This window comes from Mastigoproctus giganteus, chromosome 1 (genome assembly GCF_048544385.1).
Source record: "Mastigoproctus giganteus isolate SK-2022 chromosome 1, ASM4854438v1, whole genome shotgun sequence".
Lineage (NCBI taxonomy): Eukaryota > Metazoa > Arthropoda > Arachnida > Uropygi > Thelyphonidae > Mastigoproctus > Mastigoproctus giganteus.
Window position 1 is genome coordinate 222386228 of NC_143575.1, and position 20272 is coordinate 222406499.

Consider the following 20272-nt stretch of genomic DNA (forward strand, 5'->3'; position numbering starts at 1 on the left):
GACTACACTGTTACAATTTTCCCAAATTGTTTGAACACAGGAATATTTTTTTTATTTCCAATGTGTATTTTACTATCGTATTTCCTTTCTTCAATATGTATTTCAATACATATTGTAATAATTTACATATTGTAAATTTCTTCGATATGTATTACAATACATATCGAAGAAATTACAATACACATTCTGTCTACTGACACAAAATCAAGAAAATTCAACTGAAAGCCACAGTAGAAACGAAAAAAAAAAACAAAACAAAACACTTTGCTGTACTAATTGTTTTAGGGAACAGTATTTAGCATTTTTACTTTCTAACAGTATTTCACATTATTGCTCTGTTACAATGTTTTGCTTTGTTGCTTTACGTTATTGTTGTAGCGAACAATATCATGCACGACATTTCATCACAGATGCTGGAGTTCTAATTAGTCAGTTCATCCTAGGATGCGGAATTACTAATTAGTCTGATTTTGGTCTGGTGCTCATTTGATAAAAAATCCAGAATAATTCCTCTGGAAATATTAGCTAGTGAACTGCATTATAAATTTCAAACATCGCTGTATTGCTTATCCTTTGAGTGACCGCATGTTTTCGCCTTGTACAATTGTTTTATTGTGGACACTTTCTTCCAGTCAGTAAAATCCTATAAAGTAATTCATTATGTTGGGGGAAACCGTTTTTGCTCCTAATTGATGTAGCACTTTCGAATTTCGCAAAGTGGATTATTTGAAAACAACATACATTAGAAGGTCGGTAAAAGAGTTGATAATTGATGGGCAGCATTCCGACAAACAAATTTTCTGTTTATATTCCGTGATGACCATACGGTCAGAGATCCCGAAATAGAGAGAGAGAATACAAGAAACCGCACTGCATTTAGCAGTCACCGACTCATCTGCCAAAAACCACAGTAAAACAATAAAAGGGATGGGGAGTAAGTCTATTTGTCAGCGGAGTTTATCTGTTTATTGCAGCTCAGAACAGCTTTATGACCGTGGATAGTGAATTTATTCGGCTTCTGAACTAAAACAGAATTTCTCCCTTTGCGATGACATCAAAGCGTAACAAGCAAATATCTTCTAACGATACTTTTTGAGCAGCCGTTATGTGAACAATACACATTTCAAGAAAGAACATTATTCATAGCGGATGATTTTTTTTCCCCTTTTGATGCACCAGTTTTCGAAGTTTATAACGCAGCCATAAATAGAAATATTTTCTCGAAATTTGGTTAGAAGATCAAACCCAGGAAACTGCTGTTCCGATATTGTTTACTATAAACAATTACAATAAAGCAAACTTTTTTTTTTTTATCAAATGCACATTGCAGTGTTATCAGTTTTACACCAGTTTTTCCCGTTTCCAACAGATGAATTTCCATGATCTTCTGTTCGTAGGAGCAATACACGTTGAAGATAGGATATACGATCTGTTCACCTTTCATAAACTGTTATTGCTACTATATCGCTTTATTGCTTCTTATGTCAAAAACAGTACCTCCCGTTCGTCTTTTGTTTATTTACACTTCTCCCTTCTCGTCTCGATGTAGCTGTACGGGTGACGAGGTCACGTGATATTTACTTCCCGCGCTTTTCTCGTATTCAGGCAGAGTTGTTTATCAGAGCTTCTACTCTCTGTAAAAAGAAATTCGTGCGCTTTACACCAAGAAACGAATCAAGTGTCAGGTTTCATAAGCTCTAGGCTGGTTAAGGCGGGGGGAAAAAATTAATTGAAAATGTCTAAAAAACGCATACTTGATGTCACATTTTTGTCATTTGTGTGAAATTCAATAGAAGGTTTTGAAAATTTAAGTGGGAAAATTCAAGAAAACAGTTCTGGCTCCAACTATAGCAAGTTTCAGCTCTGTAATTAGAGTAAAAATTATAGAATTAACTTGCTGAACCCAGTTGGGGCTGGAACATACCCCAGTGGATGGGAATATGGTTAATGACACTAATGACAACTGCAACAGGATCTAGAAAATTTGAGCAGATGGGCTGAGAGGTGGCAACTGAAGCTTAACATTGACAAATGTAAAGTACTGCATATGGGTAGCAGTAACCCCAGAGTAACATATCACCTGTGTGGTACTACACTCAGGGTAGTAGAGAATGAAACTGACCTGGGGGTAATTGTGTAGTCAGATATGAAGTTTTCTGAGCAGTGCAGACGGTCTGCAAGATTAGCTCATGGTGTCTTGTCAATGATATACAGGAATTTTTGTAGCAGGGATAAGGAGTTGATTATCCCCTTGTATAAGGCAATGGTCAGGCCATACCTTGAATACTGTATACATGTCTGGAGGCCTTATTTTAAGAAGGATGTAGAGCTGTTGGAACGAGTACAGAGAAGGGCAACAAGATTAGTGAATGGAACAAAGGGTTGTTCTTATGAAGAAAGGCTTAAGTTTTGCAAATTACAGTGTCTGGAGACTCAGTAATTGTGAAAGTGATCTGACTGAGGTGTATAAGGCCTTGAATGGTTTGAGAAGCTCAATGCTGGTGGGATTCTTCCTCTTTCCCAGATTAATCACCTGAGGGGACATAAATTCAAATTGAGGAAAGACAGTTGTAGAATAAATGTGCGGAGATTTGCTTTTGGTCAGCGGGTGTTTGATTTCTGGAACAAACTTCGATCTGTCGTTGTAGAAGTGCACAGCTTAAATAAATTCAAGGCAGAACTAGACAAACATTTGGAGTGGATGGATGGGTGAAATGGGAAGGCTTTTTTTGGCCGATTCTGTGTAAGCTTGCATTCTTGCATCATATGCCTCTACTAATGCTAATTATTTTAATAGCTTTCTTCAACACTGGTAACAAAACCATTATTTTGCTTGGTGGTCAGCAGCTCTACCACTGCTGACCACCTTACAAGCGACATTATGATAATCTAGCTAACAACTCCCCTAATTCTCCAACAGTCTCATGTGTTTCTTCAAAGTCCTATCCCCAATATTGCTGTCACATTCATTTGCTGGATCTTGATTTTTGATGTGAAAAATTCTTGCGGCACCTAAAAAAATTTCAACCAAGTAAATCTGATTGGTCACGAAATCATGTGTCACAGAAGTGATTACATCGTCCGCGGCCTGCACCAGAGGCATTTCCCACACTCCCACCACTAGTCTGTGCTGAGCACTTTTGACACACCAGTGGAGTGATTAGAGTAAGTGACGCATTTTTCGTGACTGCTAAGGTATCTTGAGTTTTAGTGAACCGATTTAAAAAATTCAAATGCCATTCATTTGAATTTTGTCAAACTGCTTTAGAAAAAATGCGATAAAACAAATAATTTTTGAAAATAAAATTTGAGCGTTCAACGACGATGCTGAAGTCAAATGCAGAGAGTTCTTGAGAGTACTGAGCAAGGATGAAAGTGACAAGACTTAAGAAAATAAAGATGAAGGTAGCAATGAGTGTGCGAGAACAAAAAAAAGACTATCGAGATTGCGTAAAAGACAAACAGAAAATCAAGTGTCAGATTTAGCAGTGCCTTCAACCAGTAATGCCGCTCCATCTAACAGTGATATACCTGAAGTGACTTAATTATGTACAATGGAACATTTTCTCCAAGAGCAGATGAGTTTAAATGATCTAGCTCCTTTTCCTTACACCAACTACTATTTACTACCTTATGTACATCCAACCGATTTCATTGGCACTCAGAGTCAAGAACACTGTAGGTTTACCAAGCTGTCTAATTATAGCAAATAGATTGTGCTTATGTTGAGCCCAGGAGTAGGTCAAGTTTGGAATTGTCTTTAGGAAGGTCACTGTTCAAGTTCATTGCAATCACAAGTATACCTCTGTTACTTTAGCTATCATAAATGCATTGTATCGTGTCTTCCAGCTGAAATTATGGAAATTTGTGAATGATCAATAAAATATTTCCAATACAAAAGCTCTTGTATTTCGTAATCAATATATACAGTCCATTCCGGTTATTTGGGAGACATCGGGACTAGTGCATTTTGGCCTGATTAAGCGGCTGCCCCAATTATCCGAAGTTTCACATAAATAGTTAAAAATACAATGTACCCCCCCTTTACAATTGGTTCACTGTACAATCAAATCATGTTAAGGCGAACTCAACACAGTAAAGTACCGTTCACTATATGATGTGCAGTAAGCGCCGGTTATTGTGATCATGTTTGTGAATTGAATTTTAATTCTATTAAACAGCAATTCCAATTAGCGAAAATAGGAGGAATATTATCCACAGGCTATAAAAGCAAAGATATATTAAGCGAAAATTTACCCTTTATTACCTTACCAATTAAAAAATTAAATGATACGCGAAAATCGGAATAATTAATATATACTGTAATATGTACATACGAACTAGTTGACATTTCCGTTCACTGATATTTGTGGGTGGGAGTTAAAATTTAAAACAGTAAAAAGATAAGCAATCAATAACAAAGAACACGGCACACACAAATTGCAAGTAACATAATACGCGCAAGTGAGAACGGAGTAACGAGTTACAAAGCTTTAAAAATAGGAATGAAGAGAAGATCTGAAAATTAATTTTTTTATATGATTGAAGATTTCATGGAAGTATAAACACATTTCACCATAATAACCCACAGAATTCCAGCTGTCGGTATTATCGCAAATTCAGTAAGATCGAGTTTACTGTCCATTTATGATAGATTTCACTAACAGAAAAACTCAATAAACAGGTGACTTCTAATTGTTTTTATTGTTTTATGGTTGTGACCTCCAAAATTTCAACCGAACCACGTGGTACCATTGGAGACAATGTTAGGGTAATCTCCAGTGCTGCGGTCTCCTGCCCCGATTAAACGGCATGCTGTCCCAATTAAGCGAAGTAAACCCTGGCTATTTTCTCGATTGGTTTCTGTTTTTAAGATCTGCCCCAAATAAACGGCTGCCCCAATTAACCGGTGGCCCAAATAACCGGAATCCACTGTACAAATAAAAAATACTTGAGAGAAATGCAAAGGATATTTCACATAAAATCATCTACCGCACGTGCTTGGCGCACGCACACGCACACACACACACACACACACACCATTTTTTTTTAAAATGATATTCTCACTCTTTGAGAAGCATTTGATTATTGGTCAGGATGAAATACTGTCTCTAGAATTATGAATAGCATCCAATTCCACTGCAAACCGAAAAAATCTTGACTATTCTGCTGCAGATAAAGTACCTGATCAGACAGGCTTTATATGCTCTCTCTTTAGGTTATAAATAATGCTTTGATCCAGTTGCTACATTAAACTTGTGGTACTGGAGGGTATTTTCTCCAGCTGAATAAACTATGCAACAATCTAGAATCATCCAAAAGTTTCTCTTTTATGAAGACATTCTTCTGTCTGCTTTCAGTCACCGAGACCGAAAAATTTTGAATTAGCCTTATAATTACATGGAAGTTGGTTAACTACTTTAAAACATCTTGGCTTGGAGAATTTTTTCCAGTCACAAGTGTAACTGGAAAAAATTCTCCAAATTCTCCAAGTGTGATTGGTTTGCAGTTTTGTATTGCCAATTGCTCTGCAGCATAAAAGAACAGTAATTATTTCTTTAATTAATTAAGACTGTACCAAACTCTGTATATTATTAACCATTAAAAATTTATTTCTCATGATATAAAAAAAGATTTTGTAATATGTATTAAATGAATTTTGTAATAAATCTATGTTATGTAGAAAAGCTATAAAATATTTAAGGGCAAAGGCCTCATGCTACGAGGTAGAATGACTAATACTAAATTAATTAATTTAACTACTTTGGTGGATGGCTATGTTAAAATGATGCATTTGCACTAACCTACATAGGTAGAAAAGCTTAACCTTTATTAGGGGAATGATATGTGCTTTCAATTAATGAGATTCTATTGTGGTGCACTATCAACATTCAGTGGCAGATATTTCACTAAAGGAATCTCATGCTCTCAGGTTGGTAAGAAGATGCCCAATATTGTATCCTGCAAAGTCACCTTTCAATGGCACCAAGAAGCATTCTGCATGTCAATGAAGTAAAAAAAGGGGTTATGAAGGAGGCAAGTATACTTTGGCCTGTCTTTGGGTAAATGTTTCATTAGCACAGCAAAATGGCAGCAACCTCTTGTAAGTCTAAAGAGGTTGGAAGCTCCCCCCCAAGCTAGGAAAGGTTACCATAGTGAGATATCACTTGGAATCACAACTTACTGCCATCTGAAGAAATTGAAAAAGCACATTTTTCAAAGCCACCACTACCTCTTCCACTAAAAATACCCACTCATTTTGTTCTTCCATATCCATAATTTTTGTTTCTTCACTATTTGGAAACATATTTCTCATGTGCACCTTCCTGATTACCACAACTCAGAAGAAGGTTATGTCCTATCCTATGATAAATTATGCAAATAAGCATTCAGCATATATAAGATTACCTTGGCTATTTTTGCAGGGAAATATGCCAAACCTTGTTTGGTCTGGCATTGCTCGCACCCACTATCATGAGCAAAATGATTGTGTTACACCTGAAAGATGTCCCACTTTCTTTTTTATTTCTGGAAAAAAAGTTTTTGGTTATTTTTAAATTTTCTTGGTGTATATGCTTGATTATCTAGTAATCGATTCAATACTTATTAAATGTAATTTTGTATTTTTGAAATAAAAAATTTTGAATATTTAAAAATGCGTTCTCCCACTTTTTATTTTCAGTGAAACAGGATTTTTATTAAATCTGCTGTGGAGAAAAAAAAAATATATATAAAATATAAATTTAAACTATTAGTCCCTTCCATTTTCAAATTTATAAAACTTTTAAGCAATGCAAAATTTTTAAAATTTCACATGCAAGCATATATATATATATATATATATATATATATATATATATAATAATAATAATAATAAAGTAATAGAAAAGATGTAGGAAAGCAGAAAGAGATAAGACAGAGTTATAATAGAATAAGTTATGGCTCAGGGACACTGCTATCGCAAAAAGTACCCTACAGCCATAATGTCTATAAGATAAATGAACCAATTTATTTAGAGCAGAATATAATATATGATAAAAGGTAGAAGCAAAGAAAGTACAGTGCACCCCGGTAGCGAAAGGCTGTGTGAACGAAGTAGGGGGGGGGGTAAAGAATTCAGCAAGGGTAATAATTGAAAGAATATGTACCAAGTGAAAATTTGAACAAACGACCAAGGAGGAAATACATTGCCAAGTCTTTCATAATTTTTGTGTCTTCGTCAGAGGTCATCCACCAAAATTATGAAAAAATATAGCAATGCTCTTACTTCTGTTTCCGACATGTTCTGTATGCCAAAGCACGTGTAAGGGAACACGTGGTAAAATAATTTTGATAGGTAAAAAGTTAAAATTAATTATGGTAGGTAAAAAGTTAAAATTAATTATGATAAGTAAAAAGTAATTACGATAGGTAAAAAGTTAAAATTAAGGAAATGCATACAGAACATGGATGACCTTACAGAAGTAAGTACAACCATATGAAAGTTGAGAACAAAGGGAAAGCACGACGACAGTTAAGTAGTATACGAAAGACTGACTTACCGCTGTTGGCAAGACTGACCGAAAAGTGTGTGTCGGTGTGATACGCTAGTATTTATGTGCGGGTACGCTAGCGGCGCCTAGCGTATACGAATATTGGTGTACGTAAATAAGTGGGCGGAGGGTTACGGTAGGTTAAATACATGATGTCCAAACTGCCCAGGATAGGTAAGAAATATGATAACTGACAAAGTAGCTGTTGAGGGAAGCTAAACTTTGTTTAAGGCGAAAAAAGTATGGGTAAAGATAGAAAAATAGAGCTCTGGTGTTGCGGTCGATAAACTAATGGCGCACAGGGCATAAAAAGGTAGAGGCTAGTAAAGTGGAAAGATGATTGAGGTAGAGATTTGTAGTGGTGCTCGGGTAGTTCGGGGTTGCTAGCCCGTTCCTTTAGATAGGACCCTGAACGAATGTCTGGGAGTGTGTGCATCATGTATTTAAAGTCAGTTGTGTTAAATAAATACATAAAGATATGTTAGAACATAATAATAATAATAAGATGAATATTAAATTATTAAATTATATTTACAAGATAAATACACGGAAGTAGGCCAATTGGTGGGTACAAGTTTTTCAGACTGTAAGACACCACAGAGGCCTCGTGTATTGTATATACATACTTGATGTTAATTAGGGATAATTATATGTCAATAACACTGGTGATATCGATATCCTTTATTTTATTATACCTCAATATGTTGAGGGCTTTGCGGATGTGATGGCGTAAATAAGCTTTTGGAAAGAGGTTGTTCAAAAGTTTATTACATAATATCCTTATGTATGGATTGTGGTTTCTGTATTGCTGCAAATAGTAGCTATACGAATGCATTGAGCTAGAATAACGTTGGCATGAATTCTTTTGGATATGTTAGAATTCCATTGTGTATCAAGTATGTATATAGTGTATATACAATACACGAGGCCTCTGTGGTGTCTTACAGTCTGAAAAACTTGTACCCACCAATTGGCCTACTTCCGTGTTTTTATCTTGTAAATATAATTTAATAATTTAATATTCATCTTATTATTATTATTATGTTCTAACATATCTTTATGTATTTATTTAACACAACTGACTTTAAATACATGATGCACACACTCCCAGACATTCGTTCAGGGTCCTATCTAAAGGAACGGGCTAGCAACCCCGAACTACCCGAGCACCACTACAAATCTCTACCTCAATCATCTTTCCACTTTACTAGCCTCTACCTTTTTATGCCCTGTGCGCCATTAGTTTATCGACCGCAACACCAGAGCTCTATTTTTCTATCTTTACCCATACTTTTTTCGCCTTAAACAAAGTTTAGCTTCCCTCAACAGCTACTTTGTCAGTTATCATATTTCTTACCTATCCTGGGCAGTTTGGACATCATGTATTTAACCTACCGTAACCCTCCGCCCACTTATTTACGTACACCAATATTCGTATACGCTAGGCGCCGCTAGCGTACCCGCACATAAATACTAGCGTATCACACCGACACACACTTTTCGGTCAGTCTTGCCAACAGCGGTAAGTCAGTCTTTCGTATACTACTTAACGTCGTGCTTTCCCTTTGTTCTCAACTTTCATATGGTTGTACTTACTTCTGTAAGGTCATCCATGTTCTGTATGCATTTCCTTAATTTTAACTTTTTACCTATCGTAATTACTTTTTACTTATCATAATTAATTTTAACTTTTTACCTACCATAATTAATTTTAACTTTTTACCTATCAAAATTATTTTACCACGTGTTCCCTTACACGTGCTTTGGCATACAGAACATGTCGGAAACAGAAGTAAGAGCATTGCTATATTTTTTCATAATTTTGGTGGATGACCTCTGACGAAGACACAAAAATTATGAAAGACTTGGCAATGTATTTCCTCCTTGGTCGTTTGTTCAAATTTTCACTTGGTACATATTCTTTCAATTATTACCCTTGCTGAATTCTTTACCCCCCCCCCTACTTCGTTCACACACACTTTTCGGTCAGTCTTGCCAACAGCGGTAAGTCAGTCTTTCGTATACTACTTAACTGTCGTCGTGCTTTCCCTTTGTTCTCAACTTTCATATGGTTGTACTTACTTCTGTAAGGTCATCCATGTTCTGTATGCATTTCCTTAATTTTAACTTTTTACCTATCGTAATTACTTTTTACTTATCATAATTAATTTTAACTTTTTACCTACCATAATTAATTTTAACTTTTTACCTATCAAAATTATTTTACCACGTGTTCCCTTACACGTGCTTTGGCATACAGAACATGTCGGAAACAGAAGTAAGAGCATTGCTATATTTTTTCATAATTTTGGTGGATGACCTCTGACGAAGACACAAAAATTATGAAAGACTTGGCAATGTATTTCCTCCTTGGTCGTTTGTTCAAATTTTCACTTGGTACATATTCTTTCAATTATTACCCTTGCTGAATTCTTTACCCCCCCCTACTTCGTTCACACACACTTTTCGGTCAGTCTTGCCAACAGCGGTAAGTCAGTCTTTCGTATACTACTTAACTGTCGTCGTGCTTTCCCTTTGTTCTCAACTTTCATATGGTTGTACTTACTTCTGTAAGGTCATCCATGTTCTGTATGCATTTCCTTAATTTTAACTTTTTACCTATCGTAATTACTTTTTACTTATCATAATTAATTTTAACTTTTTACCTACCATAATTAATTTTAACTTTTTACCTATCAAAATTATTTTACCACGTGTTCCCTTACACGTGCTTTGGCATACAGAACATGTCGGAAACAGAAGTAAGAGCATTGCTATATTTTTTCATAATTTTGGTGGATGACCTCTGACGAAGACACAAAAATTATGAAAGACTTGGCAATGTATTTCCTCCTTGGTCGTTTGTTCAAATTTTCACTTGGTACATATTCTTTCAATTATTACCCTTGCTGAATTCTTTACCCCCCCCCCCCCCTACTTCGTTCACACAGCCTTTCGCTACCGGGGTGCACTGTACTTTCTTTGCTTCTACCTTTTATCATATATTATATTCTGCTCTAAATAAATTGGTTCATCTTATATATATATATATATATATATATATATATATATATATAAGTATTAGAATGCATAAAATTAGATACTACAGTAGAATCTCATTAATTCAAAAACTCAGTATAAACAACGTTCTTGTTCTTTTGCTAACGGATATCTTTTTTACTTAAACATTTGACAAGGTCTGTTTTTGATCCCATGAGAAAAATTCTTATTTCATAAGGTTAATACAAAGTTTAGTACTACCCTAATTAATTAAAGTTTAATTAGTTCCAAACAAAGCACTTCTTGTTTGAGGATATAGTCTTGCAATGGTGGAAAATTAGAAAAGGGGGGAAAAATTGCTATTCTGTTATTGCTGCAGAGTAGATGGCAGTACAAAACTGCACCCATTGTGATCAGGAAATTTTCCAAGCTTCATCCACATTATTGTAAGGCAAATAGATGGGGCTTGGTTTGCAATAAAATTTTTTTAGTCTTGGTTACTGGGAGGAGTGGATAGAATGTCTTCATCAAAGAGGAACATTTTGATAATTCTATGGAGACACTTATGTCAAACAACATAGCTTCTGATACCACAGTTTTATGCTTCAATTGGATCAAACAATTATTTACAACCTAAAGAGACCATATAAAGGCTGCCTAATAAAGTAATTTATTTGCAACATTGAGGGAAAGAACAATTTACAGTCAAAGTGGAGATGTCTTGGATGCTATTCATAAAATTATTACTTGGGAGAGTATTACATCAAGTGTAACAATGTAATGCTTCACAAAGAATAGTATCAACATTGAATTACCACCATACCTTTAGTACCCTTAAAAACTGATAGCTGGTCGGTTAGTCACATTAATTTTCACAACTGGCAGATATACTTTGGTCAGACTATCATTGAAAAACATGGTTCAGCAAATGAATGCGATAGGAACTTAAAGGATGAGAGACTTTAATTGAGCATAGCATACGGATTTTGTTGAAGAATTTGAGGAGTTTAACTGGGATGATGATTTATAACTACAGCAATGTTGTTGGCATTGTTGAAAGAATTGTCACTGACAATTCACCTGTCAATAGTAACCCTTTTCCTTGTACTCACTGTTGTATGTATGCAGAATTTTCTCTAGCTGATCGTGATTCTTTTCTGAGCTGCATGTAGGGAGTGCTATTACTTTAAATTACAACTCTGTGTATTAAGCAAGATTGAGTCTCCGAGGATATAAGTTGATGGCCTAGAGAAAATCAAACTGGAGGGCTTGGATGAGACCTACGTGTGTCTAATTCTATGATGGGCAATGCTCTCCCAGAGCATTCTACACTTCCAAGCCAAGTCTTTGGACTTGATCTTTCAGCGTAGAATGTTTCGGTTCCACAGAAGTCTTACTGGGGAACTGTAAAGCAAACCAGAAATATATTCTGTAATAAAGACAGATAGAACAGAACCAAAGTATATCTGCCAGTTGTGAAAATTAATGTGACTAACCAACCAGCTATCAGTTTTTAAGGGTATTAAAGGTATGGTGGTAATTCAATGTTGATACTAAAATGATTAAAATATAAACAAACAGATGACTTGGTCAAGAAATATGAAGTTATTGGAAAAATGTCATGGAAAGGTACAAAATGTTCTTGTGTCTCCCCAGATATGACAGGATGGAATATGTGATGAAAGCCTTATGAATTAACTTTAGATATGAGAGAATGCAAGATTATGGGGAGGGGGGGGAATTTTTCTCGGCATGGCCCAACTTGAAATTGTTTTATTTAAGAACAGAAAGAAACATTGAAATAGGTGCAAAACTGGCACCTATTTCAATGGACAAAACATTTAAGATGCTATAAGGGATGCATAAGGGTTGTAAAATGCCAAAAAATACAAAATTTAAAATTGTCTATATGGTAATACCAGGTGTATTGTAAATAAATGATATGACAAATTTGAGTTTTTGATCAGGTGAATAAGTGCTGATGATATAAGAGAACTAATGGAGACATTGCATCATCCAAGGGATGAGAGACTTTAAAGGAGCATACTGATTTTGTTGAAGAATTTGATAACATGTTAGGGAGGGGGGAGAGATTCCCCCCCTCCATGAATATCAAGGGCTTACTGTATAATAAACATTATATAAAATTACATTTAAGTTATTTAAAGATTAATGATGCTGTTCAAAATCTTTATAAACATTACACCTGGTTTCAAACAGTGATATGAAACATTTAAAATTAACAAAAATTTATAAAGAAAATTTAATTATACAAATTATTAATAAAATTAATGAATAATTGTTTGTGTAAAATAAGAGAAAGTTTCCTTACTGGTATTTCAGGTACAACAAATCTACCACCAACAGTTCCAGAACCACTAAGAGTGGCAGGCAAAATGGGAGAGGCACCAGATCTCCTCCTGCCATCCAAAATCTGTCCTGTATATGAATGTCTGCGAAATGGTGACTGATCTCTAGTAACTGAGGGCTTTGTGCTAGCTACCACAATACCACAGATGTCATGTCTAGGGGATTCTGACTTGATAGTAGCAACAGTTTGTGGTTGTATAGATGTTGTCATTCCAATGTGACTTTGTGTGGTTAATGTTAACTGGGGAGGAATAGTACTAGCCACATGTACTGGGATGCTGAATGGCGATGGAATAGGCCCTTGATTTACAACTTGTTGATTAGCATTCAAGGACAAGAGAACTCCCTGTAATTTGTTCATTTCTTGCACTTGTGAAGTAGAAGTAAGAGCTTGTTGCTGAGATAACGAGGTTAAAGGCACTTGATTAGAAGAAATATGACTGTTAAGAGACCGATGCTGCTGAGCAACCTGACTTGGTACACCAGAAAGTTGAGGAGAGTGTATAAAATTCTGATTTGGTTGATCACTAATTTGATTGGAGGCATTACTTACAAGAGATGTCTGAAAACTAATCAATGGTGATGGTATAGTTCTATTTGTGGTAACAGATGTTTGGAGGGAATGATGAAGTACTGAAGTTACTGGTAATTCACCAGATGACGATGATGGTGATGATGACGGTGATGATGATGGCAAAGGTGCCTTGTGAATACCACTAAGCACACTATTACTATTACCTAGAGCTGTCCGTTCAACACATGACTGCACAGGAGCAGTACGGTTTACAGAAAGGGTATGAATATTTCTCTGTGCTAAACTATTTGCCTGAGGTTCAATAAGTGAACTGACCACCCCTGATACTTGCTGGATGATCCTATTTGCAAGACCAGAGGATACCAGTCTTTCTTGTTGATGTTGTGATTCCTGACTTTGAACATATAATCTTTCTGAAGATGCACAAGGTTGCTGAATTACAGAAGTGACTGGAGTACTCTGTAACTGAAAGTTAGATTCAGGGGTAGCTGCAGCAAAACTATGACTCTGAAATAAAGAGAAACAATTAATTTTAAAGTACAAATCTGTATCAAGGCTATATAACATCAGGTTAACTGATGAACCATACTTGTAACTTACTTTTCATGCAAAATTAATCAAAAAGCTATTATTATAAAACTTGTCAAAATCTGTGGAACTTTCATAAAAGAATCATTTCACGTAAAAAGCATTATGAGGATGCCTAAATGAGATTAGTTAAAGGTGAGGAAAAATGCTCTTACATCACATTAAAAATAATTTTGCTTTAGTTTTAGCATGCTACACCCAACTAGGGAAATAGCACCTTATACCACTTACCCCTTTTCTGACCACCAACAAAACATTACAATTAAAATAAAAATAATAAAAATTTATTACCCTAAAGCTAATATTTAATAACCTACAAGCCCATATCTGAATCTGTAATGGTATTGCTTGTCTAATGCATAATGAGACAATAGTGATCCAGATAAGGATGCCTATACATGTACAGGTTGTATACTAAAAATTGTAGTTACAGATATATGAATATAACATGGTCTCTATAAACTAAATAGCAGTTTAATATACCAGTTTAATATAATGATGGTGCCCCAGCCTCCCATAAAGCAGCTCCCAGACAGATTGCATGTGCTTTTTCGTACCAACCACCAGCTATAGTGATCGCAGGTAAATACCTATATACCTTTTATATTTACTCTGATGCATATCTGTCAGGCTTTGGGTCTCAATCCCGGTTTGCAGCTAATAATAATCCAAAAATTTAAAACTAAATTAATTAAAAATAAATTAACAATTAAATTTTATTTGCCTTACCACATTAGGACATCATAACTAAACAAGAGTACTTACTAAGCAAAACTGTTATTGAGATTACAGAAACGGATATGCACGAGACATTCTTTTAGTATGGCTATCTGTCTGATCAAAGCCGCTGAGAAAGTAGCAGAGAGATGGCTATGTGAAGGACTGTTACCTTCCTAATTCTTCCTAGCTATATTCTTAATATTTCTTGACTCAATCTTTAATAATTCCCTTTATTTCCTCTCTCCTCTTTAAATCTTTCCAAACTTTACATTTATATATTTGTTAACTTGATTCCATGTTAATTGTTAACATGGAATTATAGGTGAACCAACAACTGCTAGAACAACTATGGCTAGCCATAGTTGTTCTAGCAGTTGTTGGTTAGGCCTTAATTACTGGTAATGCTTCCTGCCCAAAACAATAAAATTTTTCACCACTCGCAAAACAAAAATCAATCAGGACATTGACCTAATATATCAATGCGCGTATAATGACTAATTGTTTAATTCTACAATAGCATTAATGCTGCATAACCGTAGCATTGTCACAACTAAAAATTTAATAAAAATAGAACATAAGCTTAAAAGTAGTGTTCAAGAAAAATTATATATATATATATATATATCGTATTAATATATTGTGAGGAAGGTTATAGTATGATTATATTATGATATATACCTAGATGGATCTATGGAAAACACAGAATATATATATATACATAACTTATCATTGTATATCCACAATTTGGGTGACTTCGTCTGGGCCAAATTGAAAGTAAAACAGTAATGAGGGGTTCTCTGTTTCTGTGATGATCAATATGCACTGTGGCGAAATCATTTTTGAGGTTAAATAACCAATAACATAACATAGAATTTTGAGGTATTATAATTTTGAATTATATAAACTAAATTATAATTTTGAATCATATAAACTAACATATAGTTTAAGAAAGTTATTTTGAAACAGTACATAGTGGGCATTGATCACTGTTGACCAGACAGAGAATATGGAATGTTAGTTTAGAAATAAGAATAAGGTGTATTTACTGTATCCAAGCAAACCACATGTAGCTCATACTTTTATCAAAAAAGAAATGATATTGTGTGTAAAATATAGCCTTCTAGTGACAAATAGAAGGTGGCGATACCTGTGTGTTTGCTGTTATAAATATAAATATAGTTAGTTATATTTATATTTAAGTTCACGCAAAAAGAAAGCAATAGAGAGGTGAAAATAAATGGTCAGTGGACTAGGAGTAACAGTACCTGAACTCCACAAAGGCGATATTATAGTAATATGTTTAGAAGTAGTTTCTCCTACATCCTCAGATTGCCCTAATAATTCCAGAGAAATAAGAATGAAGGGTATAGGATAGTTTAAAGGTATATATATTTTGGGTATAGGATAATTTATATTAGCATTAGTAGAGGCATATGATGAAAGAAAGCAAGCTTATGCAGCATCAGCCAAAAAAAAAACAAAAAAAAAAAAACACTCTCCCATTTCACCCCTCCGTTCGTTCCAAATACCTGTCCAGCTCAGCCTTAAATTTATTTAGGCTATCAACTTCCACAACAAAGGATGGAAGTCTGTTCCACCAACCAACTACCCACTGGCTAAAGGCAAACTTTGCACATCAATTCTACATCTGTCTTTCCTCAATTTGAATTTATGCCCTCTCAGGTGATTATTCTGAGCAAGAGGAAGAATCCCATCAGCATTGAGCATGCTCAAACCATTCAAGGCTTCATACACCTCAATCAGATCACTTCGCAGGTGCCTAGTCTCCAGACACTGAATTTTGCAAAACTTAAGCCTTTCTTCGTAAGAGCAACCCTTTGTTCCATTCACTAATCTTGTTGCCTTTCTCTGTACTCGTTCCAACAGCTCTACATCCTTCTTAAAATGAGGCCTCCAGGCTTTTATACAGTACTCAAGGTGTGGCCTGACCATTGACTTATACAAGGGGATAATCACCTCCTTATCCCTGCTAGAAAATTCCTGTATATCATTGACAAGACACCATGAGCTACTCTTGCAGGCCGTCTGCACTGCTCAGAAAACTTCATATCTACCCGCACAATTACCCCCAGGTCCTTTTCATTCTTTACCACTGTCAGTGTACCGCAGAGTTGATACGTTACTCTGGGGTTACTGCTTCCCATATGTAGTACTTTTCATTTGTCAATGTTAAACTTCATTTGCAACCTTTCAGCCCATCTGCTCAACCTTTTTTAGATCCTGCTGCAGCAGCGTACTGTCATTAGCATCCTTAACAACCCTGCCAACCTTCGTATCGTCTGCAAACTTGGACATTAAGCTTGATATACCATCATCAATATTATTTATAAATACAGAAAACAACAATGGACCCAACACTGAACCCTGAGGGACTCCACTAATAACATTGGTCCACGATGAGCAGTGTCCATTGATTACCACTCTCTGTCTTCTCCCTCTCTCTCTCTCTGTCATATAGTAGGACCCTGAGATGAACACAGTATGGGCTACACGTGGTTTGTCTGCTTGGATATGGTAAATATGTTGACTGATTCCAGTCATATATTACCGTGTTGGCCAAGATTTTTGCAGCTCCAGCGAACGCTAAATTTTTATATATATGTAGTCATTTTATTGACTTACTTGTTATACTAAATTATTTTCTATAAGTAGCTTTATAGACCTAGTCAAGCTCCTTGGTTTATTTGAATTTAGATAGCGATTTTGAAAGTTAATCCCTATGGTTTTTAAGGCATAAGCACTTCAAAATGGTCCTGTTTTGGCGTAGAGACTCATTTGCGTCCGGTTCCTTTTTTCCTATCAGGAGAACCAGCATTCTTGAGTTTGGAACGAAATCTATTCACTGTTGACTGATTACAAGACACTCTATAAGCAATATGATGGGAAGAACATCCTTCCTCACGTAAAGGAACAATATCACTCTTTCTTCCTGGTGTCAACTGCACATAACTCGCCATCCCGACAAGCAAGGAATGACTGCAACTCTTGCAGAGCATGTTTATATAGCTGAAAGTAACAGCTGATGCAATATTACATCATTACATATGTGTGTCAATCTTATTTGATGCAATCTGTAAGAAATATTGCCATTATTTACATTATTTGGACGACAATTACAATTTTAAGGGGTGATGCACTTTCTTTGAACACCAGTGTATATTAGTCCTTGGGTGGCTCTAATATGACAGATCTGTACCCTCACAAGTATATACCATCGATCACTTATTCAGATCATTGCTAACATCGAAAGGCACGGGAGTTACATGGCACAACAAACTGGTGTTGAGGTAATGGATTTTATTAAAATTTATCATATTCAGTTAAAAACACAAAGACAATAGTTACTGATAACAAGTACGCATCTTATGCTAAACATGAAGCCCAAAGTAACATAACCATTAAGTGTCTTTATTTCATAAAACCATAAAATACTAAGTAACTTTTTCACAAATTCCAATCATGTTTAATGCTTTTTTCATTATTACTGTAATGACTTAATATCTCTATTAGAGTTATGTATTTTTTTATTATATATATTTTTTTAATTTCAGAAAATTTTTTACAGTAATTCCAAGTTAATAATTTTTGGTCTCTTGATTACAATTTTAAGGGGTGATGCACTTTCTTTGAACACCAGTGTATACCCACAATTCGGGTGACTCCGTCTGGGATCAACCTCAAAAATGATTTTGCCATAATGCATATTGATCATCACAGAAACAGAAAAGCCCTTATCACTGTTTTACTTTCAATTTGGTTTGGTTGATCCCAGACGAAGTTACCCGAATTGTTGGCGTACAACGACAAGTTATGTATATATACTATGTGTTTTCCATAGCTTCGTCTAGGTATATACGGTAATATGATTATCATTTTATAACCTTCCTCACAATATATTAATACAATATACAACACATTATGGACATAGTGTATCCATTGCCACTGCAATAGCACTAGTCCATATATTCACTATATCAATTCAGCATATTAAAGTCAGTATATTAATGATTAACTACCATACTACTCATTTAAGATATATAGGAATGAAATAATGTTAAAAAGTAAAAATGTAGAGGCCATCCTGTCGTTTAAAAAAACCGAAGCAATCCATGAACTAGGGATATTATCATATAATATCCCTGTTCAATGCTTTAGTAATTTGATTTTATATATATATATATATATATATATAAGTAAGTAATGAATGTGATTAAGGGAGAGTAAGTAGTCTTATAATACTGGAAGTCAAAATTATGGAATAAAACAAGGGTACCTGTAAAATAAACAAAATAAAATAGATAAAATGTACTTAATGCTGAAAATTTGATGAGTTTAATGTTGTTCTCAAGGATCAGCCGTCAAAATCAAGGGAAATGCAGCAAGAAGTATGGCCTCTGTTTCTAAGATGAAATATACGTAGCACATGGTAGATACAATGAAACCAAGTAATGATATGAGCCAGGAATCTAGGTTAAGCGCAGCGGTTAATATATGGAATGCTGCCGTATATGTCATGGATGACCCGACAGAGGCAGAGAAAAGAAAAGAAAAAGTAGGAAATAATAATAATAAATGCCAGAAGTAGAATGCAAACATAAAAGCTGAAATAATGAGTCAGAACAGAGGGTCAAAGATGGTACCTACTGTATTACCAAGCCAGAGTTGAAGTGTGGACCGTATGACAGATCAACACGCTGTTATGAAAAAGTGGGGCACTGGCTCTGTCAAGGTCAATATATAGTGTGTAATAGCAACCTCTGCCACTGGAATGTAGTAAGTCATATGAGGTTAAAATTGATAAGTATATTGGGTAGAATGACATTAAGCATGATGAAGTAGTATGTCCCAGGATAGTGGGGAAAAGATAGCTAACAAAGTAGCATAATGTAGACGCTGAATTCTGTAAAGGCAAAAAAAAGCAAGTTATAGTAGAAAAATAGCATCTTGATATTGCATTCATAAACCTAATGGCACACAATAAATAAAAAGGAAGGGTACCAGGGCAGTGGAAAGTAAAATGAGGGAGAGGGAATATATATATGCTGGGGCAGTCCAGGGTTGTGAAGCCCATTCCTATAGTAGGACCCTGAACATAGTTCTAGGAGTATGCCTCATGTGTTTAAGTCAGTTTTGTTAATAATGGTAAAGAAGTACCATTAAAATAGCATTTAAAAAATTATAAAATTATTAGCTTTTAAGATTGTAATAATGATAGTAACATAATAATACAAAAAAAAAAAAAAATGAAATAGAAATGATATATAAAATAAAAATGAAACTAAATACTATATAAAATACAAAGTAAAATAAAATAAAATACTAAATCCCTTTTTTGGTAGCCAACTAGTGGGCACAGGTTTTCCAGACCGTGCACCACACCAAAGAGGCTAAGGGGTAAAATCTGTACATTATATACACAGCCTGAAAGTAGATGATGTTGGTTTGCTAATATACTATTAATATCTAAGGAGTGGTTAGGTAATTTTTTATATTTTACTATTTGGAG

The 20272-nt window shown here is 35.0% G+C and overlaps 1 protein-coding gene across 2 annotated transcripts in view; it reads right to left on the reverse strand.

Annotated features, from left to right (window-relative positions):
* The window catches only part of Mondo (MLX interacting protein mondo), a 289601-nt gene that overhangs the window by 139029 nt on the left and 130300 nt on the right, over positions 1–20272 (reverse strand). For both annotated transcript variants that reach the window (XM_090376144.1, XM_090376138.1), the window contains exon 8: positions 12865–13944. In XM_090376144.1, coding sequence (XP_090232270.1) covers positions 12865–13944 — 1080 coding nt within the window. The remainder of the gene's footprint in view (positions 1–12864; positions 13945–20272) is intronic.